This window comes from Taudactylus pleione, unplaced genomic scaffold (assembly GCF_031769625.1).
Source record: "Taudactylus pleione unplaced genomic scaffold, aTauple2 ptg000034l, whole genome shotgun sequence".
NCBI classification, from domain to species: Eukaryota; Metazoa; Chordata; class Amphibia; order Anura; family Myobatrachidae; genus Taudactylus; species Taudactylus pleione.
The window spans coordinates 1769474-1795730 of NW_028284436.1; the positions used below are offsets into that span (position 1 = coordinate 1769474).

At 46.9% G+C, this 26257-nt stretch overlaps 1 protein-coding gene across 3 annotated transcripts in view; it reads left to right on the forward strand.

Annotated features, from left to right (window-relative positions):
* EDRF1 (erythroid differentiation regulatory factor 1) overlaps window positions 1-26257 on the forward strand; it is a 108561-nt gene that overhangs the window by 36078 nt on the left and 46226 nt on the right. For 2 of the 3 annotated variants that reach the window (XM_088452191.1, XM_088452192.1), the window contains exons 12-19: window positions 5255-5524; window positions 5870-5941; window positions 6023-6173; window positions 10675-10866; window positions 17602-17802; window positions 18038-18256; window positions 22388-22614; window positions 23476-23634. In XM_088452191.1, coding sequence (XP_088308317.1) covers window positions 5255-5524; window positions 5870-5941; window positions 6023-6173; window positions 10675-10866; window positions 17602-17802; window positions 18038-18256; window positions 22388-22614; window positions 23476-23634 — 1491 coding nt within the window. The remainder of the gene's footprint in view (window positions 1-5254; window positions 5525-5869; window positions 5942-6022; window positions 6174-10674; window positions 10867-17601; window positions 17803-18037; window positions 18257-22387; window positions 22615-23475; window positions 23635-26257) is intronic. The other variant, XM_088452193.1, reaches the window with a different exon arrangement.

The window sequence follows — 26257 nt, forward strand, 5'->3', positions numbered from 1 at the left end:
GCACTGATGTGGACCCCGGTTCGTCCGGGACTCCACTAGACCACCAGGACATTACAAGCACTGGTGCAGGGCACATGTAAGGCCAGGGGACCCGTTGGTTAAAGTCAGCATAGGGGAGAAGGCGCTCTCCCTGCGGACCCTCCCCCAGCTCAGGGCGCCATTCCACTGCGGTCTTGCTGCTCCTCCTTCACCCTCTCACCCTCTGAGACTCACTGCAGCCATTTTCTGCATTCAGAAACGCTGGGTCCAGGCTCCCTATATACCTCTCCCAAGTGACAGGTTATAGAGCGCTATAGCCTACCAGCCCCTGCGGTCTGTGTAGTTGATTTTAGTGTCCACTGCAGTTATATTGTATATTCTGCACTGTATGTGACTTATGCTAGCGCTGCTGTCTGTTTTCTTTTTCGTATTACTGTCAGCTTATACCTTTCCCTTTCTTCTACTATAACCCTGGTATACTAAGGCATAGGGGCTTTATTGTACCTCACATCTCTTTATATTTGTGAGTGCTATTACATACTATATATCGCTGTTGCACACTACACTGTGCCATATTACATATACATCTGGGTTGGTCACTGCAATGTGTCAGATTGTGTGTTACATTATTCTTGCAGCTATGTCAGGCAGAGGCAAGAATAACAAGCAACCTGCTCCTCCCACTCTGGTGTCTTGTAAGTCCTGTTGTTAGCTTCAGAGGATCTCATTCAGGATGGTCTTTGTGCATCTTGTTATAATGCCCCGGGCCATTCAGCTCCGGTTTCCTGTCCTCAGGACCCACCCAGGGCTACTTTTTCCTAGGTGCTGACAAAAATTGCGGACCATATACTGTAGCAGTCCCTGTGGTAGCTCCCCCTAGGGGATGGTCACAGCAGGTACTTCCTGCAAATCCTTTGCCTCCTCCATGGGTAGACGTACTTTCTACCTCAGTGCAGAGGCTGGCGGATACCTTTACAGCCTTTCTGCAAATGCTGCAAAAAGAGAGACCCTTACCTAGTAAACCTACTAAGCGTGCTGTGTCATCTTCCCAGTCCACCCAGCTATCAGGTTCTGAGTTATCATCTGGTGAGGCAGAAGATGCAGACCTCTATCACTCTGACTCCCCCTCGGGAGATGAGGAACTCCCTCTAAATTAAATTTACCTGCACTTGTGAGCTGTAAAATCTATTCTTCAAATTGAAGAGACAGAACCTGCTCCTAGGGCAAAACAGCCATCTTTTAAACGACAAAAGGTAATTTTACCAGAATTTCCTCACTCTGATCAGTGTCTGATCATATGAGTGAGGCATGGAATATGCCCAGTAAAAGATTTCATCTGCCTAAATGTTTAAGTTCCTTTTACCCTCTTCCCACTACTGTTTGTGCTAAATGGGAAGTTCCCCCAGCAGTGGATTCCCACGTGACACGTCTGGTCAAAAATGCTCCTTACCTATCAATACTGCAACCTCCTTGAAGGAGACGACGGATAGAAGGATGGAAGCTTGTCTAAAATCTATATACTCTTACTGGAACTATTACTCGTCCTGCTAGGGCTACGGCCTGGGTGGCTAAGGCCATTGACAGTTGGGCAGAGGCCCTAGAAGAGACATTTCCCTCTGATGCTTTGAGGGAACAGCTGTCCTGCATATCTCACATTCGAGATGCTGCCTCCTATTTGGGTGAAGCAGCTATGGATACGGCTCGCCTAGCCTAGCCAGCCGTATTGTTTGGCTCCACTCGTGGAAGGCAGATGCGGACTCTAAAAAGGTTTTGGAGTCTCTGCCTTATTCGAGGGATATCCTGTTTGGCCCAGAATTGGACAAAATTGTGACTACCTTGGCTGCTTCCAATACTGCGTTCTTGCCATCTGCATACAATGCGAAGCCTCGGACGTCATCCTTTCATCCTCTTCTTCTTTAAAGGTCAGTCCTTTTCAAGACATCAGGCATCAACTAAGGCCTCCAAGCCTATAAGCAAACATACCTGGGCTTCTAGACGTCCACCTACCAAATATGAGGACAAGCCTTCAGCCTGACAGGACTGGCCTCTCCCTGGGCCGACTTCTTCAATTCGCCCAGTTCTGGCATCAGACCACAACAGACGTCTGGGTAAGAGAAGTGGTCTCCCACGGATATGCCCTCTCCTTCTTGAGGCTACCCCCCAGCTGTTGTTTTCCACAGGCCCTCCATCGGACCCAGGCAAGGCCCTGCTGCTGCAAACGGCCATTCAGTCCTTACTGCTCTCAGGAGTAATAATTCCGGTCCCCTTCGCACAGCTAGGGAAGGGCAATTATTCTACCCTTTTCTTAGTTCAGAAGCCCAACGGGTTCCATCGGCCTATCCTCAACCTCAAGTTTCTGAAAAAGTTTATCAGGGTGCCCAGGTTTCGTATGGAAACTCTCCACTCTATTATCCTGGCTATGGATCTTGGGGACATTATGGTGTCTCTGGACATTCAAGACGCTTACCTACATGTACCTATAGCGCCTTCTCATCAACAATATCTCCATCTTACTATACTACAGCAACTTTACCGATTTCAGGCTCTGCCTTTTGGCCTTTCAACGGCTTCTCTGGTCCTTACCAAGATCATGGCAGTTATGGCGGCCTATCTTCGTCGTCAAGGGATCAAACTGCTCCCATATTTGGACTATCACTTTCTGTTGGCCAGCTCCCCAGAAATTCTTCACCGCCTTCTACAGATAACCGTTGCCTTTCTACAAAGGCACGGTTGGCTGATCAACTGGAAAAAGTCTTCCTTGACTCCTTCTCAAAGAATGGTACATCTGGAAGCCCTCCTGGACTCTCTGGGAATCGGCAGACAAAATCTCGGCATTACAGCACTGGGTGCGCAGACACAGTTGCCGAATGTCGATTCACTCTGCAATGCAGACGCTGGGATCCATGGTGTCCACCTTCGACATGGTGGAGTTTGCTCCGTTTCACTCCAGGCCCCCACCTCTCCAGGTGGAATGGGCTGCCCCATCTGCTCAGATCCCAGACGATGAGCCTCTCCCCAGAGGTTCGCCTATTCCTGGCCTGGTGGCTACAGACATCCCACTTGAACAAGAGACGCACCTTTTGGATCCTGGGGTGAGTTCTCCTAACCGTGGGCGCAAGACTACACTGGTGGGGCGCAGTGACTGGCCAGCACTCCTTCCAGGGCCGCTGGACTCCAGCCGAGGCAGTCTTACCAATCAACGTCCTGGAACTCCGAGCCATCTACAGAGCTTTCACTCTGGCTCATATTCTTCAGAGCAGGCCAGTACAAGTACAGTCCGACAACGCCACAGCAGTGGCCTACTTCAATCACCAAGGAGGCACTCGAAGTTGGGCAGCAATGGCAGAAGTGTCCCGCATTCTCACATGGAATGAACGCCATCTCCCAAAAGTGTCCCGCAGTGTTCATCCCAGGAATTCTCAATTGGGAAGCGGATTTTCTAAACCATCATGACCTGCATACAGGAGAGTGGTCTCTACATCCAGAAGTCTTTCAGCTCCTGGTGGACAAATGGGGCCTACCGGAGGTGGATCTCATGGCTTCACGAAACAACCACAAACTTCCACTGTATGGAGCTAGGACAAGAGACCCCAACGCGGCCTTCGTGGACGCATTATCTGTGAGGTGGACCTTCAATTTGGCGTACCTCTTCCTTCCAATATCCCTTCTTCCTCGAGTTCTTCGGAAGTTAAAACAGGAAGGGGGCATAGTCCTGTTGGGAGCTCCAGCTTGGCCCAGACGCCATTGGTACTCCGACCTTCAAAGTCTCTCCATAAACGTCTCTCTTCAAATTCCTCTACGACCAGACCTGTTGTCTCAGGGTCGCTGTCTACATCCAGACCTTGCCCGCCTATCTTTAATGTGTTGGCTCTGTGGTACAGACCATGCTCAGAGCACGTAAATGGCACACATTTCCAGTGCTCCTAAAAACTGACCCTCAAGTTTTTAAGATTTCTAGAGTACTTGCCTTTCTTCAGGCTGGATTGGATCTTGGACTCCGCCTAGCTTTTCTGAAACTGCATGTCTCTGCTCTCTCCATCTGGTTCCAGCGCAGAATTGCTCCCTTACCGAATGTTCACACCTTCCTACATGGTGTTCTACAAATACAACCTCCCTTTTTCCCTCCTGTGGCTCCGTGGGAGTCTCCACGCACTTCAGGAACCTCCATTTGAACCCCTCGAATCAATGGCAGTCAAGTGGCTTACTGCGAAGACTGTTTCTTCTGGCTATAGCATCTGCCCATAGGGTATCTGATTTAGGGGCGTTTTCATTTCGCTTCCCCTTCTTAATCTTTCATCAGGACAGGGCTGTTCTTAGAACACTCCCGGGCTTCCATCCCAAGGTGATTTCTCGTTTCCACCTTAATGAGGAAATTGTGGTTCCGGCTTTTCAATCACCAGACCTCTCGGCAGGTGAAGCCTCTTTGGATATGGTCCGTTCTCTGAAGATCTACGTGGACCGTACTAGTTCCATCAGGAAAGCTGACTCCCTCTTCATCTTATATGGATTCCATAAGAAGGGATGGCCAGCTAACAAACACACTCTGGCCAGATGAATTCGCATGACTATTTCACAGGCTTACATGCAGACTGGCCTTCCTGTGCCAGCTATAGTGTCTGCTCATTCTACTCGGTCTGTGTATCACTCGTGGGCAGCCCGGCGTAGCGCCTCTGCTGAACAACTATGCAAAGCGGCTACGTGGTCTTCTAGCCACACCTTTCTTTGGTTCTATGCCTTTGATACATTTGCCTCTCAGGATGCTTCCTTCGGGTGTAAGGTTCTCCTCTCAGCTCAGGACCGTCCCTGTCCTTGAACAACTGCTTTGGGATATCCCCCATTGTTTCCCTGTGGAGCTCTATGGGCCATTAAGAAGAAAAGGAGAGTTATGGTAAAACTTACCCTTGTTAACTCTTTCTTCAAAGTCCGTAGGGTCCACAGGGCACCCGCCCTGATGCACCTGGCTTCTAGGGGTTTCTTCTCTTGGTCATTTGTTTCCTTTTCTCTGTGAGAGTATAATTCTTCAGTGTACCAGTCTTCCTTCTCTCCTATCGTGCTCCTGCCTTGGGCTTGTCAACAAAATGGAGTTGCCCTCAGGCTGTGGGCGGGGTATAGGGGGAAGGACCGGAGCATCCTGGGATTGAAAAGCTTTGCTCTTGGTGTCCGGTCCTCCAAATCCCACCTACACCCCATTGTCTCCCCTGTGGACCCTACGGACTTTGAAGAAAGAGAGTTAACAAGGGTCGGTATTACCATATCTCTCCTTTTTCCTTCCAAGATTATTGCTTCAGCCAACTACATGCTTTCAGAGCTATTCCAACTGAAACCTAAGAAGGAGGAAAGTGGGGATGTTGCTTCTAATGGGAATTCTGACGAGAGCTACAGTGAAGAGGAAGAGGAGGAGGAGGAGGAATTGGCTGATAGTGATGAGAACGGATCTTACGGTTCCTCTTCTAAACTCTCAGGCGACTGCAAAGCTGTGGCTGTCATTAAGTCTGTCCGGGAGCTATCCGTTCCCGAGAAGTACAAGTCCACTCATCAGATCAGGGTAAGGGGGTGTTGGTCAAGTCTGTGTCTTATTCTATAGGGCACAGGTTCTCAAACTTGGTCCTCAGGACCCCAAACAGTACATGTTTTCCAGGTCTCCTCACAGACTCACAAGTGACATAATTAGCTCCACCTCTGGATCTTTTAAAATGTATCAGTGAGTAATGAATTCACCTGTGTATCTGCTGGGCGCCCTACAAAACGTGAACTGTGTGGGGTCCTGAGGACCGAGTTTGAGAACCACCACTGTTATAGGGTATTGCCCAGAAATAATGTTTTCTTTCCATCAGATGAAAACAAAGCACAAAACACACATCCATTAAACTTGTCATCCTTTCCCTTTCAGCCAAGCTGTGCATTCCCGGTCTGCAATGACACAGAGGAACGTTGTAGATTAGTGCTCAGTTATGTCCTAGAGGTAAGTTCCCCCCCAATAACCATCTTTACTCTTTCTTTGTATTCTAAGTGGTTTCTACCAACAACTTTGTGTTTCTTTAAGGGGCTGAAGTGTATTGATGGCAGTGTTAAGAAGGAAGGGGAGCTGCCAGCTGCTGACCCCAACACACCGATACCCCTGAAATATGAAGATGAGTCTGCAAATGTAGTTTCTGAGACCCTAGAAAAGCAGCTGGCATTATTACTTCTCAACAGTAAGACTTCTTCCTAATGAATGACCTGTTAATCCTCTTCCTTCTCCATGACAGCATGCACTTTGGGACTGTCCCACCCCTCTTCTAGAGGACAGGAAAGAAGACACATTCGGAGGGTATTTAGGGCCACACCTCTGCTCTTCCCATGTCGGCTTTCCTGTCCTTTTGTCTATAGTGATGCTAAGTAGGTTTGTAATTTTCAAGCTTAGGAAGTTTACCTAATGTCGGCATTTTGCAGGAGTCGACATGTTAGATGTTGACATTTCAATAATGTTGACATACTGTCGACATGCTGACCTCATCCCATTTCGCAGGACTATCTGCAGTCTTTACAGCGATTTCTTCAGTTTTTGTATGTTGCACCCATGGGAAAGGGTCCTGAGCAAATCCTTTCTACTCCAGGGTCCTTAGGGATCCACAGGGATACCTTGGGGTATTGGCATGGGCTTGTCCATGGGTACCACACAGTTAAAGCTGTCATCCCAGGATGCACTGGGCCCCCTCCTATACCCCGCCCCCAGGCCAAGGCACCTCAGTTTCAGTTGGTGCCCGGCCGGACTCGTGTCACCACACAGGGGGGCTGTGTTTCACAGCCCCTAAAGAGCTGGAAAGAACTTTAAGAGTGGCAGCACGGACAGTCCAGCGGACATCCGTGCTGCCGCTCCGACACCCCCGCTGGCGGTTGTTTTTTCACAACACTCTTCCCCGGGAAGCTGCAAACGCGGTGACATTGGGCTGTGCTATCATTCCACTCCTCTTTCTACTGCAGTTGCGCCACAGGTACGGAAATTGGGCTTCTATCTCCTTCCTGGTTCGAATGCCGAACGACTCATTCCGTCCACTCTGGTCTCATGCCTTGAGGGGGCGGGTAGTTCAGTTGGCATGAACGCCCTCAGATCAGGGATCCTCTGCGGAATCCAACAAATCCTCGCTAGACGTCTGGAACGCGTCTTCAGGTTCCGTTTTGGGCAGGTCGTTCCGAGCCCTGCTGTTCGATGGAGCCCCAGCTCTGTGTTTGCAACACAATATGGTCGGTGCTTCCGCGCATGGTGCGCACAGATCTATCACAATACGGCCCTCTTCAGAGGTTCCGTAACTGTGAAGGATACCTCGACTTCACAGTTACGGATCTTCCTAGGTCGCTTGTTTCACGAACGTTGGGATCGGTGCTGTATTCAGACGTGTCACGGTCTCCCTGGTTTCTTTATCTGCGCCTTCAGTTCTGGGGGTGGCCTCTGACACCTCTCTCCAGCTGTGTTTTTCTTGCAACAGACAGGGAGCGGACTCTACCGACCTTGGTCCAAGGCTCAGTCGGTGCCTCGTCCGTCTACCTTGTGGAACATTTGGTTGGTGGTCTCCACTTGAGGACCACTCAGTGGTCCAGGTTCTATTCACAGGAGTCCCAGTGAATATTTCTCCAAACTTGAATGGGTTGCCCGACAGCACCCGTCGCTCTCCATGGATGGAGGGTTTCCATTCTTCTCCTCTGGGTCCCAACCTTGGTCCTTCCGTATGTGCTCATTGTGACCTCGGCCGTGAGTCTGCTTGGCTGAGGTGACGTGAATTTGCTTTTCGGCTCCGGGACCTTGGGTCACCGTCCACAACGGCTCGGCTGTTCGATGGACTCGAGCTGCAAGCCATCATGCTGGCTCTATTGGGGGCCCTGTCCGTCCTCACTGGCTGGCCGCAGTCTGTAGGACAAACGACCCGGCGATGGCATATGTACGTCTTCCAGCAGGCACAAGAACGTGGCGACTATGCCGGGGTCTCTTTCCGGGGTGGAGTCTTTTGTTCCCTCTCTCTCAGCGGTGGTCATACCGGTAAGGGGAAATTGGACAGTGGACTTCCTCGGTTTCCTCCCAGGGCAGTGGACTCTCCCTTCAGTGGTCTTCCTACTGTTCGTGCATGATTCCTTCCATGTGAGGAAACTCCTGACCTCTCGGCACGTTTGCGAAGATCCACAGTTTGGTATGTGATCCTGGTATCCGCTGGCTTCCACATGGGCTGCCTTGACTGTTCAGGGGAATGTTTCATCCAGAGCATCTGTTTTTGCCGCCCACACTGTTCCCTCAGGTCTCCAGGGGCATTGAGGCTTCCCGAGTGAGAGTAATCCTGGTAGCTCCAGGCTGGCTATGCTAGTCATGATACGCAGATGTTCTCCCAAGGTTGGTAGGTCCGGGGTGGCTTCTTCCACTTCGTCCAGACCTGCTGCAACTTGGCCTGTTTCTACAAGGACACTTTCCTTGGTTGATTTTCTGTGAATGAAAATGCGAAAGCTGCAGGTTTTTCTCTCTTGTGGTCTGTACTAGTCTGCGAACCCGGACTCCGTGTCCATCTTGCTCTTACCTCCGGGTTTGGTAATTCTGGTAGTGTAGCCGTTACGTGTTTGCGCCTCTCACGTGTCTTGGCCTTCCTTCTGGAGGGTTTGGACGCCGGTTGACGACTTTGTTTTTGGGACGATACAGGCTTTGGCACTTTCATTTTCTTTCCAGCAGCATTTATCTCTTATTCCGTTTTTACAAGGTGTGCTGCATATTTAGCCATCGTTTCATCCGCAGGTGGAGTTGCGGAATCTTAATCTAGTCTTATCGGCTTTCACCCAGGCTCCATTGGCGTTGTATTCAGTGGATCTTCGGTTAGTTGCTTGGAAGGTGGTCTTCCTTAGGGCTATTGCCTTTCATCTGCATAGTTCCTCATTTGGGGTTGGCAAGCCGCCTTTTCTTGTCATTCATAACTATTTTGACCGCCACCAGACCGGGTATTGGCACCTTCCGCTAGAGCGGTGGCGATCTAATGGGCAGCACGACGTGGGACTTCAGCAGCACAGGTCCGTTGTGCGGCTACTTGGTCCCCTGTCCACACGTTTGCTCATTTTTACATTTAAGGTTTTTTTTGCCTCGGGCGGCACCCACTATGGTTGTACAGTTCTCAGGTCAAGCAGCCTGAACGTTCCCTCCCCTGGGGGCGGCTTTTTAATGTCCCATTGTCCAGTGTTCCCCAGTCTTGCTGCAAGAGAAAATACGATTTTGGGCAACTTACCGTTGAATCCTTTTCTCTTAAGCAGGCTGGGTAACACTGCGATCCCTCCCTCACGCTCAGTCATGCGAGGTTTTGGTTCTTGACCGTCTTTTTCCCCTACTAGTTTGTTTGGTTGTTCTAAACAGTTTCACGGGGTTCCTGCTACTCCTCTCCAGACACTTTTAAGAAAAGTACTGGAATTGTGGGATTGTGGGGGGGAGGAGCTTAAGATTTAAAGCTATATTTCATGGTCCAGTGTTCCCCAGCCTGCTTAAGAGAAAAGGATTCAACGGTAAATTGACCAAAAATCCTCTAGCTTTATATATGGTACAGGACGTTAATTAGAAAAATCCGCCAGACAATAAAAAGATAAATATGTAAAAGAAATTGTTTCAAAATTGCTTGCTATAAGGCTTTTTCTGTATAATATGCATTGGGGAATTGACACAAAGTGATGTCGGAGTGAATGATGGGATCAGAGCTACACTCTTACATAGCTTCAACCAGCACCTGTCAGATACTGATTCTTAGGGCTCAATTCAGTTTCATGCGATGTAAGTTCACATGTTCTGGCGCAAGGTACGGGCGATGGGCATTGTGCACATCACAATGCGGTAGTCAAACATTGTATGCCTTCCTGCGCACCCATATGGGGTGGCAAAGTGAAATTTAGGATAGATGTAGAGTGCCATTGACCGTGTTAACACGCCGTTCCACCGGTGCATCACCCCTACATCGTACTCTGATCACCCCCATAGAGGTCCTAGATCTGGGTCACCCACTGGAGCACAGTTGATATATAAGCGTGTCGGTTCCGCTGGGCATGTGATTGCTCATGGTGACAGTGTGTTTTGATTGGCTGGCTTTTTTGGCAATCCCAACAGACACTTACTCCCAATGCTGATGAGTCAGGTTAGGCCAATAAGTACAGCAGTTGCATCACGTTTTAGTGTAAAAGAACCAAAATGACATCACTAATCACTACATACATGGGCAGCTGTTGATTTGTAAATTTAGATTTAGATATCAATGACTTCCCTGGAGGTTTTTAAAAGGTAACAGAAACTTGTTTATAGAGATATTTACAAAGTTACAAAAAAGGTCCGAAAACCACAGTTTTTGAACACAGACATGACACCGACCTCATGTGACGGGTCACACCGCAGACAGTGTTTCCAAGGTAAGACATGACACCTGACTTTGTGACTGGTCGCGGTGTTCATAAAGTTGTCATAACACAGGTGTATAGCAGACAGTGTTCCCAGGCGTCCCCAGTTGTGATAGAGTACACTGTACAGAATCTCGCACTGTGGTTTTTGCTTGTATATCATTATGGTATGAAAGCATTCCAATATACAGAAAAATTCTAAATGTTGCTGCTCCCAAGCATTTCAGATATATGGGAGACTCAACCTGTATCGTGTAATCTGCAGTATTACCATTTACTGGCAGGGTAATGTGACAGTCTTTGTTTCCTTCTTAGGCCTAGCGGACTGTTCCGATGACAAGTGCTCCAGCAGATCCGGGATTATACCTGGCTCCTGGCAGTTTAAAATTAAGCTTCAGCTCACTTTTAAAGCCTCAAAAGCGTATTATGTGCTGTCAGACGCTGCCATGAGCCTGCAGAAATATGGCCGAGCATTGAGGTACATGAAGCTGGCATTACAGTGTTACGGTAAGTTGCTGCTGATCAGAGACAGAAACTTCTTCAGTTTGATTTTGTTCTCTTTACCATAAACACCTTTGGGGGCTTTTATGGGTTTTCAGTCAAGTTAAAGTGTAGTGTTCTCCAGTAATCAGATTACTAGGGTTCTGTTATACTGATCTAAGGGAACATTTTAAGAAGTTAGTTGTAGTATAATATTGCTGATCCTTTAATGTGCAGGTAAATTAAACAAATGTATACAATTAGGGAGACCAATAACTAAGATGGAAGGTACCATAAAGCTTTGATAGGCAGACTGGAAATATCTATAAAAGCTTATGAAACATCACCCCCAGTGGGCAATCTCTCATGTAAAATGAATACTTTGTTATAAGCTGTAGTATATAGCCGGTGCACATTGGGCTGTCTCCAAACCCTTTTATGTTAAATAGTCATTTTAAATTTATTTTATTTTATTCATTTTACTTCACATTGAGGACAGGCGGACTGTTGGCTGTGACAGTCTAGCTGCGATGTGGGAGCTGCCGGGGAGGGCACCACAATGGCTACTGCAGCCTGTGTCCGGTGACCCTAAGGAGGGGGCCCCCACACTGGAGTCCATCGACTCAGCAAGCACCCGCCACGGCTAACACCGGCTTGTGTCCGGTAATTATGACCACCTCTCCTGACTAGCAGGAGCAGTAGATATATATTGCTGGGTCGAGTGCCAGCACTATTAGGGGTTGCCGAACCCCGCTATTGCGCTTCTCACCCTTCTTTTTTAAGTTACCGAACCAGCTTGGGCTCAGGGCTTAGCCCGTTCGGTGTATAGCCTAGTCCAGTTAATGTGTTCCTCCTCTAAAACCGCTGAGGCCGTGGTAGGTCGGCCTTCCAGCGGTACTTCAGTCTGAGGAGTCATTTGACGCATCTCAGGAGGAGGAAGGGGAGATGCTGAGGGATTCTGAGTGGAGGTATTCTCCTAGGAATCAGAGACCACACAGGGTGCTGAGGCTCTTATCTTGGCAGTGCGGAAGGACCTTCTTGTTTAAAATCCAGAAGTACCGGAATCTCTGGATGCATCCTTGTTTGGTAAGAAACAAAAGTCCACTGTTACTTTTCCTGTTTCTCTCCAGTTAGATGAACAGCTGGCAGCAGCCTGGAAGCACCAAGATAGGAAATTCCAGGCGCTTTCTCTCGCTGTATCACTTTCGAGATAACAGAATAAGATAGGAAACTCCTAGGCCTGTGGATTCCTCTGTCTCTTGCTTATCGAAGAAGACTACGCTACCAGTCCCGGGTGCTATGACTTTAAAGTAAAGCTCTGGTCCTTTATCTCCTGCATTGTTTGCACTGGCTATTGAGCCCTTGGTGTCTCATTTGCTCAGATTCAGCTATTCGGGGTCTGCAGGCAGGCCGTGTAATCAACGCAATAGCTCTTTATGTGGAAGATATGCTGTTGTTTCTGGCGGATGCGGGCCCATCTTTAGAACGTTTAATGGACGTTATTAAGGATTTTGGTTGTTTTTCAGGGCTGCTGATTAATTGGTCCAAGTCTAGTATTTTTCCTTTGAATGGTTCCCTGCCTCCTTCCCCTTCTCTCAAAGACTACTCTCAAATCCATATAAACTGCTGCTGGTGCCCTGCTGAGACCGGCCTTGATTGGTTCCTTTGTTAACAAGGCAGTGGAGAATTGGGCAGAGTAGTTAACTGAGAGCCTAAAATCTAATACTCTGCGGGCGGATCTTCTCACTGTGGCTGAACATATTCAAGAATCCCGGCTTTTTATCTGGGAGACTCCTCGAGAGATAGGTAGGCCCCTGAATCTCTGATTCAGCTTTGCTCTTGGCAGGCGTACGGCGAGTCTAAACGTGCTACGGAGTTACTTCGTTTTACAAGTGATATGCTGTTTGGTCCGGAGTTGGACAAGTGGATTTCTCTGGGGGCAAGAGTACCTTTATTGCCTTCGGCAGCAACTCCGCGTTGCTCCTTCAAGGTGCCGTTCTTTCGGGCTCCCTCTAAGTTTCATGGCAGACCAAGAGGTGTGTTCTCAGCAGTTTGAGGAGGTTGTTCCAGAGAACGCCAGGCTTCAAGCTCTCGTCACCTGGACCCCAAGCCTGTGGCATGATGGGCTCCTGTCCCACCTCGGGGATTCCAAGGTTGATGCCCATCTTCTGCGTTTCACGGAGGTTCGGTTTCGGATTTCTTCCGACAGTTGGGTTTGGTGTCTTGATCTCCGGGTTACAGGATAGAGTTTGCCAATTATCCAGTTCGTTTTTCATGACCGGGTTTCCAGTCGATCCTTTGAAACAGCTATTTTTATGACAGGCGATCAACAGGCTACTGAACTCCGAGGTCCTGGTTCCGGCTCCCCAAAGGACCCATGGATTCTACTCCAATCTGTTTGTGATTGCCAAAACCAGATGGGGTCAGTCAGGCCCATTCTAAATCTCAAATCTTTGAATTTTGAACTGTCCTTTCACATATTCAAGATGGAATCCCTTCATTCGGTCATTGCGGGGTTGCAAGCGGCGGGATGTATGGTATCCCTGTACATCAAGGATGTGTATCTACACATGCCCATCTAGAAACCATACCAAGCATTCCTCCAGTTTGCCATCAAGGACTCTCATTGCCAGTTCCAAGCCCTGACTTTTGGTCTCTCGTCTGCTTCCAGGGTCTTCACCAAGGTGTTGGTGGTGATGATTGCTCATCTTCGCTCTTAGGGAGTGAACATTGTCCTTTATTTGGATGACCTGCTCATCAATTCTCCGTCTGTGGAAAGACTGGTGGACCAGGTGGCGCTTACACATCAGATCCTCATACAGCACGGTTGGATTGTCAACTTCCAGAAGTCACAGCTGGTACAGTCTCATCGCCTTCAGTTCCTCGGGATGACTGCTTTACTACGAATATTCCTTCCTCCAGACAAGGCGCTAGCCATCCAGGAGTTGGTTCGCTTGGTACCCAGGAGCTGATTCAGACCCGCTCGTAGCTGGCCGATATTTGGAATCTGCACATGCATCACAATACGTGTGCGCGAACCATAGCGACAGTTTGGGAGGCGCTCACCCGACATAGACAGCCCAGCTGAATGAGTGACAGGAAAGGCCGTTTGTGGGTGGTAACGGGCTGGCCACTAGAAACGAGGGAGTGGAGGTGCGAACGCAGGCGTGCCTGAGTGGCTCAGCACCGTTTCAGAGGCGTGCATAATTAAGAGGCAGCGTCATAGTACACGTTACTTGGTTGTATTTCACACTGAAGTGATCGCAGTGCTTTCGGCAGGATATAGTCCACCTCAAGCACCGCAATGACATCCGATGGTGCTCGATGTACCAATGGTTTCATGCACTTCCAGGAGATGACGTGCGCAAGTGGACGTCTTTTATGAATGGCTGGTGGGCGTCTGCATACACACAGTGATCGCACACCAAGACATAGTGGGCGTGATAATGTCTTGCCATGCGATCGCCTACCTCACTGGGTGTGTGCTGGATTTGCATACGCAGGGTGCGAGCGAACGCATCTAGCGAGCAGGTCTGAATGAGCTCCTCAAGCCGAAGCGGGTATATGTACACCTTTGCATCCGACTCCAAGGGAAGATGGTGGCCTCCTTCAAAGCGATCCAGTTCGGCGGATTTCGTTCCAGGCCATTCCAGTTGGATCTTCTGTCCCAATGGTCAGGATCACATCTGCAGATGCACCATCTAGTGAGACTGTCCCCTCAAGCCTGCATTTCTCTGGTTTGGTGGCTCCAGACGGACCACCTTGTGGCGGGTCGCTGCTTCGGCATCTGGAATTGAATCCTGCTAACTACAGACACCAGTCTTCGTGGATGGGGAGCAGTAGTCCTGGACAACACATTCCAGGGGCGTTGGTTTCGTCAGGAGTCCAACTTGCAGATGATCATTCTTGAGCTCAGGGTGGTTTACAACGCGCTGCTAGCGGGAGCTCTTCTTCTGCTGGGGCTACCCATTCGAGTGCAATCAGACAACGCCACAGAAGTAGCGTACATCAACCGGCAGGGGGGGACTCGCAGTCGCATGGCAATGCTCGAGGCCAGCTGCATGCTACAGTGGGCAAAAAGACACATCGAGGCCATCTCCGTATTCTTCATCTCAGGGGTGGACAACTGGGAAGCAGATTACCTAAGTCGTCAGAATCTCCATACAGGGGAATGGGTTCTGCATCCCGAAATCTTCATACAGCTGGTACGCCATTAGAGCAGACCACAGATAGATCTCATGGCATCAATGCTCAATCATCAACTGCCTCTGCACTGTTCAAGGACAAGGGACCCAGAGGCTGTTGGAGCAGATGTGCTGTTGATTCCTTGGTCATACAACCTTGTGTACCATTTCCTCTCCTTGCGCTTGATGTGCTTGAGCACTTGTGTAAGTCCACAACAGCCATCCTAGTGGCGCCGCACTGGCCCCTTTTGAGCTTGGTACTCAGATCTCCTTCTGGCAGATTAGCCGTGGCCTCTTCCGTTACGGTCGGATTTTCTTCAGCAAGTCCTTTCGTGTACTCAGACTCACATTGGCTACGTTTGACTGCGTGGTTGTTGAGACCGACATCCTAAGAATACATGGCATTTCGAGGGCGGTGATTGCTACTATGCTCAGAAGCCGGTAACATCTGCTCATTACCATCTGATTTGAAAATCCTGTGTGACCTGGTGTGAGGGGCATGGTTCCTCCACCTCCTCCTTCCACTTGCCTCGTCTTCTTGATGCTGGACTTGGGCTTGATGCTGGACTTGGGCTTGCTGAAGGTGCAGGTTTCGGGCTTGCTGAAGGTGCAGGTTTCTTTTCGGCATCGCTTGTCCCTGATTCCGGAAGTCAAGATCTTTCTGCAAGGGGCGCTTTGAGTCCAGCCTCCCTTTATTCCGCCTACTTCTCCGTGGGATCTCAACCTTGTCCTGTCTTTTCTTCAGTCGACAGTGTTTGAACCTTTAGAGGAGTGAAATTTAAATTTCTCACCTGGAAAGTGGTCCTTTTGTTGGCCCTGGCTTCAGCTAGGTGAGTGTCAGAGCTGGTGGGCCTTATCCTGTCGTTCTCCTTATCTTGTTTTTCATGAAGATCGGGCGGAACTTCGTACTCTCCCTTCCTCGGCTTTACACATCAGCCGATAGTTGTCCCTGCTCTGCTGAATTCGTTTGGGTCTTCGCACTTCCTAGATGTTGTAAGGGCTCTCCGTGTCTGTGACCCATACGTCAAGCTTACGTACATCGTACGCTCTTTTCATCCTTTACAATGCAGCTCATCGGGGTTGGCCTGTGTCCAAACAGACCTTGGCCATATGGATCCGTCTGGCTATTCGGCAGACTTATGTAGCACAGGCTCGACCTCCAGCTGTATCCATTTTGGCGCATTCTACGTGCTCTGTGCGTACTTTTGCGCGCAGAGGTGGTACGCCATCTCAGCTTTGCCATGCAGCTACGTGGTCTTCCCTATATACTTTTGTTCGGTTCTACAGGTTTGATACCTTTGTGGCCTCTGATTCAAGTTTTGGCCGCAGGGTGTTGCAGGTTGCTCTGCACTCTTCCCCCCTACCCCCGGGAGGGAATCTTTGGGACGTCCCCAGTGTATTGAGCTCCAATGTCCCCTAGTGGATGAAGGAGAAAACAACAGGATTTTGGTACTTACGGATAAATGCATTTCTCTGATTCCACAGGGGACACTGGATGTCCGCCCAGTGCTTCGTACCTGCTTCAAGAGTTTCCAGTAGGACTTTTTACTGCTTCAGTTCTGTTGCTTTTTCTGTATGTTAGTGTGACTGTCTGCAGTGTGTTGTTCCTCTCCTACGGTGAGGGGTTTTCCTTTCGTAGTGTTCTCCTTCTCCATCTATTCTGTGTGTTCTCCTCCTCTCTGGCTCAGTTTCTTAACTGGGGCTGATGGGGCATAGAGGGGGAGGAGCCAGTCACACTTTTAGACTAAGTCAGGCTCTACTCAACCACCATCTATACCCCAGTGTATTGAGCTCCAATGTCTCCTGTGGAATCTGAGGAATGGATTTATCGGTAAGTACCAAAATAATGTTTTAAAGAAAGTGTTGCTTTTTTAGAGAAGTGATATGTCCGTATATGATGTCCCTTTATCTAGCTGGATACTTTCTGCTGCCATAATCCATTTGTCTTTACTGTCGTGGAATTCTCCTGTAGTTTAACTGAAGCACACTTCCATTGGTGTCCATTAATAAGAGCATTAATATTTACCAACCCAACTCTTGGGGCATCCTCTATGCCAGCATTGCTCACAGTATATTTGCTGCTCAATAAGGGCACAGTGAGCTATGGAGTGTTGATCCTTCGACCAGCACATATCACCAGTTCGCCATACGGTGATCACGAATGACCACTGGGCGCGCTACAAAATTTTTTTAAGCATTCCCAGAGCAATTGCCTTTTTTGCTTGTGTTTCAGTCGGAATGGGAAAGGCAATCCTCAAAGGAACCCATGTGTGAATGTAGGGTTATATATTATTATTATTATTTTACGTTCTATTAGGAGTCTGGCATGTGTTTATTTTGATGACTATAAGCTTTCACAATGCATTATCCATAATATATATATATTTATTACATATTTGTAAGGAAATAAAAATCTTTAGAAACAGACACACATGGGGATGGTCATAAGGAACAGAAAAGAGATGTTTGGATGTTGATGAAGTTAGGCGATAGGATTTCAATTTCATGTGCATGTATGACTGTATTAACTCACCTTTCTGCCATTGTTGCCGTGTGACCTACATCCTCCTCTCTGTAGATGCGTACAGCTGCCTGAGTACTAGGCAGGCTTCTGACGGGATGCGGCTGCTGTGTCAGTACCTCACGCTCTGCGGCGACATACAGCTCATGCTCGCACAGAACGCAGGCAACCGGACGGCATACTTTGAGGAATACAACTACCAGACGAGAGAAGATCAGGAGATTCTGCACAGCCTGCACCGAGAATCCAGCTGTGAAGGTGAGACGTCTATCCGTGCATACGCCATGCCCGCTAACTGAAATATATGTGGGAGGGGTGTGATATATTCCCTCGATATTCATCACATGAGAATGTTGAAATGGGCATAATGATGTTGACATGCTCGCAATGCCTGCGTAGAGCAGCGTTTTGCATTATTCTGTGGAAGGAGTCAGTCAGCAGAGATCCTATGTCCTGCGGAAAACCTACTAACTCCATCATTTGCTTTTCTTAGGCTTTTCCTTTATAACTGACCTGGTCCCCGACCTGGAATGCCAGCTGTCCATTAGCTGCAAATGCTACGAAACAGCCAATGAAATCCTGATGGTCACACTTCTGGTGGACCAATACCCCGATCAGCAGACACAGGTGCTGAAGAGACTTGGTAATGTCCGCAATGAGATCGGAGTGTTTTATATGAACCAGGCCGCTGCCATGCAGTCTGCTAGATCAGGTGAGCGTTCCTCACGGTTTCCTGTGCTCGGAGGTAAAAAGTTTGGGTTCTCTGTGATGCAGAACGTGATTTACCGATTTGTTAGGGATGAGCTGGCCCAACACGTACCAACAGCACCTGGGGTGGGAGCCTGCAGCAGATAGCGTTTTCTCATCATGTACCAGCAATTACTACCGCATTAATCCATTAGCAGGTTTTTCCAGCACACAGCGCAATATCTGCTTTAGCAAATGGAAAAAGATACTTGCAATTGGATTTAAATTTGTAGAAACACTTACATGCAGAGAGGTTGTATATAAATAAGCAGCAAGTTGGTGACCTAGGGACACATTAAATCACTTTGAGCAGTGTTTTCAGTGTGGGAGTAGGGAGCAGAAGTGCAGAGCTGATAACACAGAGAGGGGCAGCATCTCCCATGTCACTATTGCTTCCCAGCATCCAGTAGACAAGGGAAGTCCCAATAAAACTGCAAATAATTAATATTTACCATAAGACAAGGGAATATATCAAGTATAAATGGTCAAGCATATAAGGATGTTTGTATAAATGAAGCTCATACAAAGGTGATGGGCACTGGGACCACTTGCCCTCTAGGCCTTGAGGTCAAAACGTCCCGGCGGTAAGTGTGTGGCACCATTGGAGAAGCATACCAGAAAGGATATACACATTGGGGCCCATTCCTCCATCCCCTTGCACAATTTCCGGAGATCCGTAGGTCCGGTGGTTAAGTGGTCCCAGTGCCCATCACCTTGGAATGAGCTTCAGTTATACAAACATACTTATATGTTTGACCATTTATGCTTGCTATATTCCCTTGTCTTAGGGTAAATATTTATTATTTGCTGTTTTATAGGGACTTTCCTTGTAAAGTTTTTATCATCTCCCTTTTAAAGGGTAATTTTTACCACTGTTCGGTTGTATCAATACATTTTTGTTGGGCTATGCCGAAGTTTTAGGTGATTTATTCACATACATTGTAAATATAGGAGTGTATTACACTTTTCTAAAGGGTGTGGCCCCCAAAGAGGTACCCAAATTCTTTCAATTCTTATCTGGTCCTCATTGGTGATAGGACCCAGGGTCACTTAGGCTGCCCATTACAACCCTGCTGCACCAGAAAAAGCCCATACCCATCTTATTTTATCTTGTCCCATAGACTAGCAGAGTAACCTATTGCCTACGTGTGCCTCTTTGCCTCACACCAATTGTGCAAATTTCAGTGCCAGCAGTCCCTCTGGCCACAGGATAGACCCCACCAATAGCTAATTTCAAAAATGCTTCATGGAAAGTTTCTGGCAACTCTAGACAAAGGGGAAGGAGCAAAGTTCTACTGCTGATATTCTCTGGTCTATAGTGGGTGTGTCTTACAAATTGTACTTTGCAATTATGCTCTTTTGAATGTTTAATATATATGCCCACTTGAGACCAGTAGCACACACCATCATCCAAAATTGCAGAGTGCACGGCATATAAATGGTCATAAATAAAGTCCCATAAGGAATAATAGCAATGGGTCAAGGCAGATAGGGATCAATATTGCAATGTGACCAAACAGAGTAATGCATTTCAGCCTAGCATCAAAGGCCATGCAGTATACTCATCCATGTGCAGTATTTGATCACAAATCCCCATGGAGCATAACACGCCCGACAGCAGCCGTTTCGGTGTTCACCTAACACCTTCATCATGATCACCAAAAGTTATCCAGCAAGGGTAAACTTAAGGAGACCAGCACACCACCATGATTTTCAATGTCCAAAAAAAAAAATCAGTTTTTAATATAGTAGCAAACAAGACAACATATAAAAGCCATCATATCATATATAGAAAAGAGTATTTGTACTCATCCAAGTGCTGTGGAGGAGACTTAACAGAAAATAGAGGCAGTATATGGCCATCCTCGACGGCCCGTTTCGGCAATCACATAGCCTTTTTCAAGGGTCAGCCATAGAGACCAGTCACATAATGGGACTTTATATACTATAGTCTATTAACATAAATTGCACCCACCTGTCTAAGTGCACGCAGCTGTCTTAGGCCATCAGCGACCTTACCTGGAGGGAACCTGTAGACTCACTCGAGTTCCCGGAGGACACCCAACACGTTCCGTTGTACCGGAAGTGACATCGCGGGACCATGACGCAGCTCTGCCTACCACGGGAGCTGGGGGAGTGATCAGGCATACACATCAGGGAGCTTGCCACGTAGCCATGGCAACTGAGTGCACCTAAACATATCTCCCATATGACAATATATAACTAACAAATCCAAAAACAGTTGTAGACATCACATATAACAGGAAAGGATTACATGTATAGGCTAGATCTAAGCTTGTTCAAGCCAATCTAGTATTTAATCATATAGACCTAATCTCTTTATTTAACACTTTGGTAACTTAGTTTTGGTATTAATCTACAGTCAGTATTATCACAAGTGTCAATCAGAATTTTTAGTCCACATTATTGCTAGGCTTAATACTGGATATTTTTTAAAAAACAAACCCTTAACCATTTAAGCACAGCTCTTGAGTAAATTATTGACCTATAACCATATATCGTGTTATATCTAGATAAAACATAATTGCACATAAACAAAACAAAGAAAAAAATCGGGAGAATCAAGAAAAAAATGGATTATCAAAGGAAAAAATTAAAGAATAAACACATGGACCCATAACTAAGAAGTTCTAACAATGAAAACATATTGACACATCAACATTTAGCAAATAAAGAACATTGAAGGATTGTATTGAGAATTAAGTTGAATTTATCTAAGTGCATAATATGGCATTGTGTCACCATAATAAGCTCATCAGTAATTCTGTAATCTCGGGAATTGAGTAAATAAATATATAGATAAAAAAACAAAACAGTCAGCTATTAGATAAACTGAGTTAGCAGTAGTTCCTCATTTAAACCATCGGGGGAAATAGAATTAAGTTTATAAACCCCTTCACATTCGTGTTGTAAAAGGAAGTAATATCTAACCCCCCCCTCTGCGTGAAGGTGGGATGTGATCCACTGGCATTAATCAAAAGTCCTTGATCAAATGTCCACAAGAGATAAAATGTTTTGCTACTGGTGGTGTGCTGGCATCAATTTTTTCTGTAGCTTTTTTAATTGAGCTCCTGTGCATACCAATTCTCTCCTTCAGCATACGCATTGTTTTGCCCACGTATATTCTATTGCAAGGGCATGCAATCACATGAACAGTGTGCTAAACAGTAAAGCATCCAGAGACCATTCATGTGTGTGGTTGTTTCTCAGCTAAGGGAATGGGATCACTCACAATATTGCCGAAGAACACAGCCATGAAAAAAGAATGGTACCAAAACATCCTCCAAGAGCAACTTCTCCCAAACATCCAAGAACAGTTTGGTGATGAACAATGCCTTTTCCAGCATGATGGAGCACCTTGCCATAAGGCAAAAGTGATAACTAAGTGGCTCGGGAAACAAAACATCAACATTTTGGATCCATGGCCAGGAAACACCCCAGACCTTAATCCCACTGAGAACTTGTGGTCAATCCTCAAGAGACGGGTGGACAAACAAAAATCCACAAATTCTGACAAACTCCAAGCATTGATTAGGCAAGAATGGGCGGCCATCAGTCAGTATGTGGCCCAGAAGTTGATCGTCAGCATGCCAGGGCGAATTGCAGGGGTCTTGAAAAAGAAGGGTCAGCACTGCAAATATTGACTCTTTGCATAAGCTCAATGTAATTGTCAGTAAAAGCCTTTGTCACTTATGAAATGCCTGTAATGTTACTACAGTATACCATGGTAACATCTGACAAAAAGGTCTGAAAACACTGAAGCAGCAAACTTTGTGAAAAGCAATACTTGTGTAATTCTCAAAACTTGTGGCCATGGCTGTGTGTGTGTGTGTGTGTGTGTATGTGTGTGTATATGTATGTATGTGTACATGTATGTATGTGTGTATGTGTATATATATATATGTATGTGTATATGTATATATATATATATATATATATATATATATATATATATATATAATTATATTATATTATTTTTTCATGTCTGACAGATGCACTGACTTTGTTTAGAAGATTTGTTCTATTTTGCATCTTTTCTTAAATATTCTTATATTCTTTTCTCCCAATGTTACAGCAACCAAGAGCGTTTCTAGTGCAGAACAAGAATTGTGGAAGAAGAGCTTCTCCAGCTTTGAAAAGGGAATAGTTAACTTTGAAACTATTAAGGACAACACAAACATTGCTCTGTTACTATGCAACAGTGGGCGGCTGATGAGGATATGTGCCCAAGCCCACTGTGGCAGTGGGAGCGAGACGAGTAGGGGGGAGTTCTCTCCCGAGGAGGCGCTCTACTACAATAAGGTGCGTATTACCTTTCTCCTTAATGACCATCACAAAGAATTAAAGGCGGGGCAGAGAAGTTGGCTTAGTGGTTAGCATTACTACATCACAGCCCCAAGGTTATGAGTTCAATTCCTGACAAGCCGCTATCTGTGTGGGGTTTTCATGTTTTCCCTGTGTTTGTCTATTCACTAAGCCAGGGGTGGCCAACCCGAGGCTCTCAAGCCGCATGCAGCGCTTTAGGTTTTGTGATGCGGCTCCCCCCAATGGAACTGTGAACGCTAGAACTACGCATCCCAGCATGCCATGCAACAGTTTTGCTATTTGACCATGCTAAAACTGTTGCAAGGCGTGCTGGGATGTGTAGTTCAACAGCTGGAGGGCCTCTTATTGCCCATCTTGGCCCACCCTAACCCCAATACTTGCCATCAGAATGCCGGTGTCAGGATTCCGGCGCCACCATTCTAAGCGCCCGGCATTCCGCATGTCTGGTCTGATCGTTCTTCAAGATGCAGCGTCATACAGTCTTTTATGTGTATGTACCTGCAGCAGTTAATCAGGAGATGCATTGTAACCGTATAACACACACAGAAGGATGTTTCCTCTGAACACTGCACTTCCTGTCTATTGAATACTCTATCTGAGTACCATGCACTGCCCAAACTGAAAAGGTAAAAAAATTCAGTCAAGGTATGAGGACTACAGTATGTAAGTTACAAGGTGCTTTTAGTATTGGGTCAGCTGAGGTATTATTGATGAGTACTGGCTACATATAGTTTAATTCTCAGCCATTAACTTACCGTCGTGCATTGTTGCATATGATCTTTAACTTCCTACTAATAAGGAGATAATGATGCCTAATCTCTTTCTCTCTCTGTACAGGCCATTGATTACTACCACAAGGCATTAAAGTCATTAGATAAAAGAGAGGCTCATCCATCTGTTTGGGACTCAGTTTATTGGGAGCTGTCCACCACCTATTTTACAATGGCCACCCTCCTGCAAGACTATGCTCCCACCTCCAGGAAAGCGCAGGAGCAGGTAATTATGCAGACAGACGGCATTTACATTTGTTACTGTGTTAAACAGAGATGTGCCACCTGCAGCTTTCTGCTATAATTGCACTACAAGCCCCAGCATATGCACTCCGGGCCTAATTCAGCAAGGATCGCAATTGCAAAGCTGCACGCAGGCTATAGATATGATGTATGCACGCAGGCTATAGATATGATGTATACACGCAGGCTATAGATATGATGTATGCACGCAGGCTATAGATATGATGTATGCACGCAGGCTATAGATATGATGTATGCACGCAGGCTATAGATATGATGTATGCACGCAGGCAGCTTTGCAATTGCAATCCTTGAAATAATGCAAATGCAGCAGGAGGTGTATGAGACCCCCTGCTGCATTTGCGATCCCAGCACTGCGACAGAAGTCGCAGGCTAGAATCACTATTGGAACCATCGGTGGTCGATGGTGGACGGTGCTGGGCCTCCGGCCAGCTGAGTAAACCTAATCTTACTCAGGTTGGCCAGCTTACAATCACAGGATACTGCGTTTCCGGGGACGGCGGCCGACCCTGCACCACCCCTTAAATGCCTCTGCCTGTCAATCAGGCAGAGGCATTCAAGGGTTTGCGTGCGACTACGCAGGACCCATTCTGCACACTTGCTACTGGTTCCCGCTAATCTGGAATCAGCATTCACTGCTAAATCAGTCCCTATGTGCAAACTCCTGGCTGCAAACGTATGAATCCATGCATGTATTTGCTTGCCATAAAAAAAATGTATTCAATATCTGATATCTATGAATCCTGACCGTTGTCAGATGGTGCCACTTTAGAGACTTAAATATGCCCCAGGTCACTTAAGATTGACCTGGGACATATTTACCACCTATTTCAGTTGCAGCTAGCAGAAGCCATTCATAAACCTTCACCTGTATAGCTCATTAATTAAATATTATTTTTAATGTCTGTTTTATATCTCACTGCTTGAGGGAAAGCCATTAGAATTGTCAGTCACCCAGCATTACCTTCCAAATGCCCAACTATGTGTTAAGGTCCTCACCAGACAGGATAATTATGTTGCTGTATGTGCCTGAGAAATCTGCTATTGCTTATGTCTGTTAGAAGACTGTAGGGTGCCCGCAGGGCTCCAGTACGGTCCCAGCATCTCCCCCATGGTATGTGCACTGTACAATCTGGGCAGAGATCTGGGCAGTTCCTGGCATATTGCCACTCAGCGGAATTCTCAGACTCATCCAGGTTACAATATATCTGTACAATGTCAGCTCACGGATCACACAGAATATATCCATGGTCATTAAATGTACATAATACTACATAGTGACACCACTTACTGTCAGTATGGGATGGCTCTTACTGGTTATAGCATGCATAGGTTATGTATCACAGATAGCACACGTTACCTGCAGCAAGTTGGCTACTTGTAACATTTGTTTCTGCTCCTTATTTTTTTATTTACATAACAAGTTACTTCTGTTTTCATTTCAAGCTGCTTCATGTTTTTGTTACAACCACATTACTCGTGCAGCTCTATTATTTTATACATTGTGGGGTCTATTCACTAAGCCTTGCAGAGAGAGCAAATGGAGAAAGAGAAGTCCCAGCCAATCAGCTCCTAACTGTCAATTTACAGGCTGTGTTCGAAAAATAACAGGAGCTGATTGGCTGGGACTTATCTTTCTCCATTTTATCTCTCTCCAAGACTTAGTGAATAGACCCCTGTATGCCAAGCCCCCGTCCTACAGAATTAAATTAGAGCCATCAGAGAGAAGAAGTAGTTGTAATACTTTGCTCTATATCATGATGATACCGGATATCTGGATTAATATGTCCAGCAGTAACGTGTGACGTTTGGCCACTGGCTGGAAAAAAAACAAAACTTCCCTTTGAGAGATTGAATCGTTCTGGGGATCTCTGGCTGCTCTGAGTGACTTGTTTCCTTGTGTCCTGCTTATGAGGAGCAGACTAAAGTTTTTCAATAGGCACTGAAGCCTCAATTTTCATTCCCAGGCTTCCTGGTATATGATTGTGCCCCAGCACTTCCTGAACAGTATACTGAGCCGATGTGTGAGAGGAAAGAGTGTAATCCATCTCATAGGGACGTGACACCCGACTTTTAATCAGCTGCGTCTAGTATGTGTCACCTCTTAGTAATCAAAGCTCTGGCCCTGATTCAGAGCCGGACGCTATTTGCGGCCGCTCGTTCAGAAAAAGGGGCTGGCTATTTAAATTAAGCGCTCGCTCTTTGCGGTCTGTTGACGCCTCTATGTCTGAATGAGCAAACAAGACATGCGCTCGCTATTTTGTAAAAAAACTCCCCCTGGTCGCTCGCATCCTACGTCATCTCCGCTATTTATTTGATTAATCGAGTACATCGAAAGGCATCTGAACTGCTCGCAGTGCTTGTGGTTGGATTTTCCTACCGCAATCATGCGAGCAGTTGAGGCTAAGAAACAACCAAGTGACGTGGTCGATGACGCTGCTTTGTTAATTATGCACACCCATAAAACGCCAGTTTTGACCTTTTGGCACACCTGCGTTCGGATCTCCACTCCCCGTTTTCAAGCACCTTCCCCTGTTACCACCCACAAACGCCTCATTCTGTCACTCAAATTACCACACAAGCAC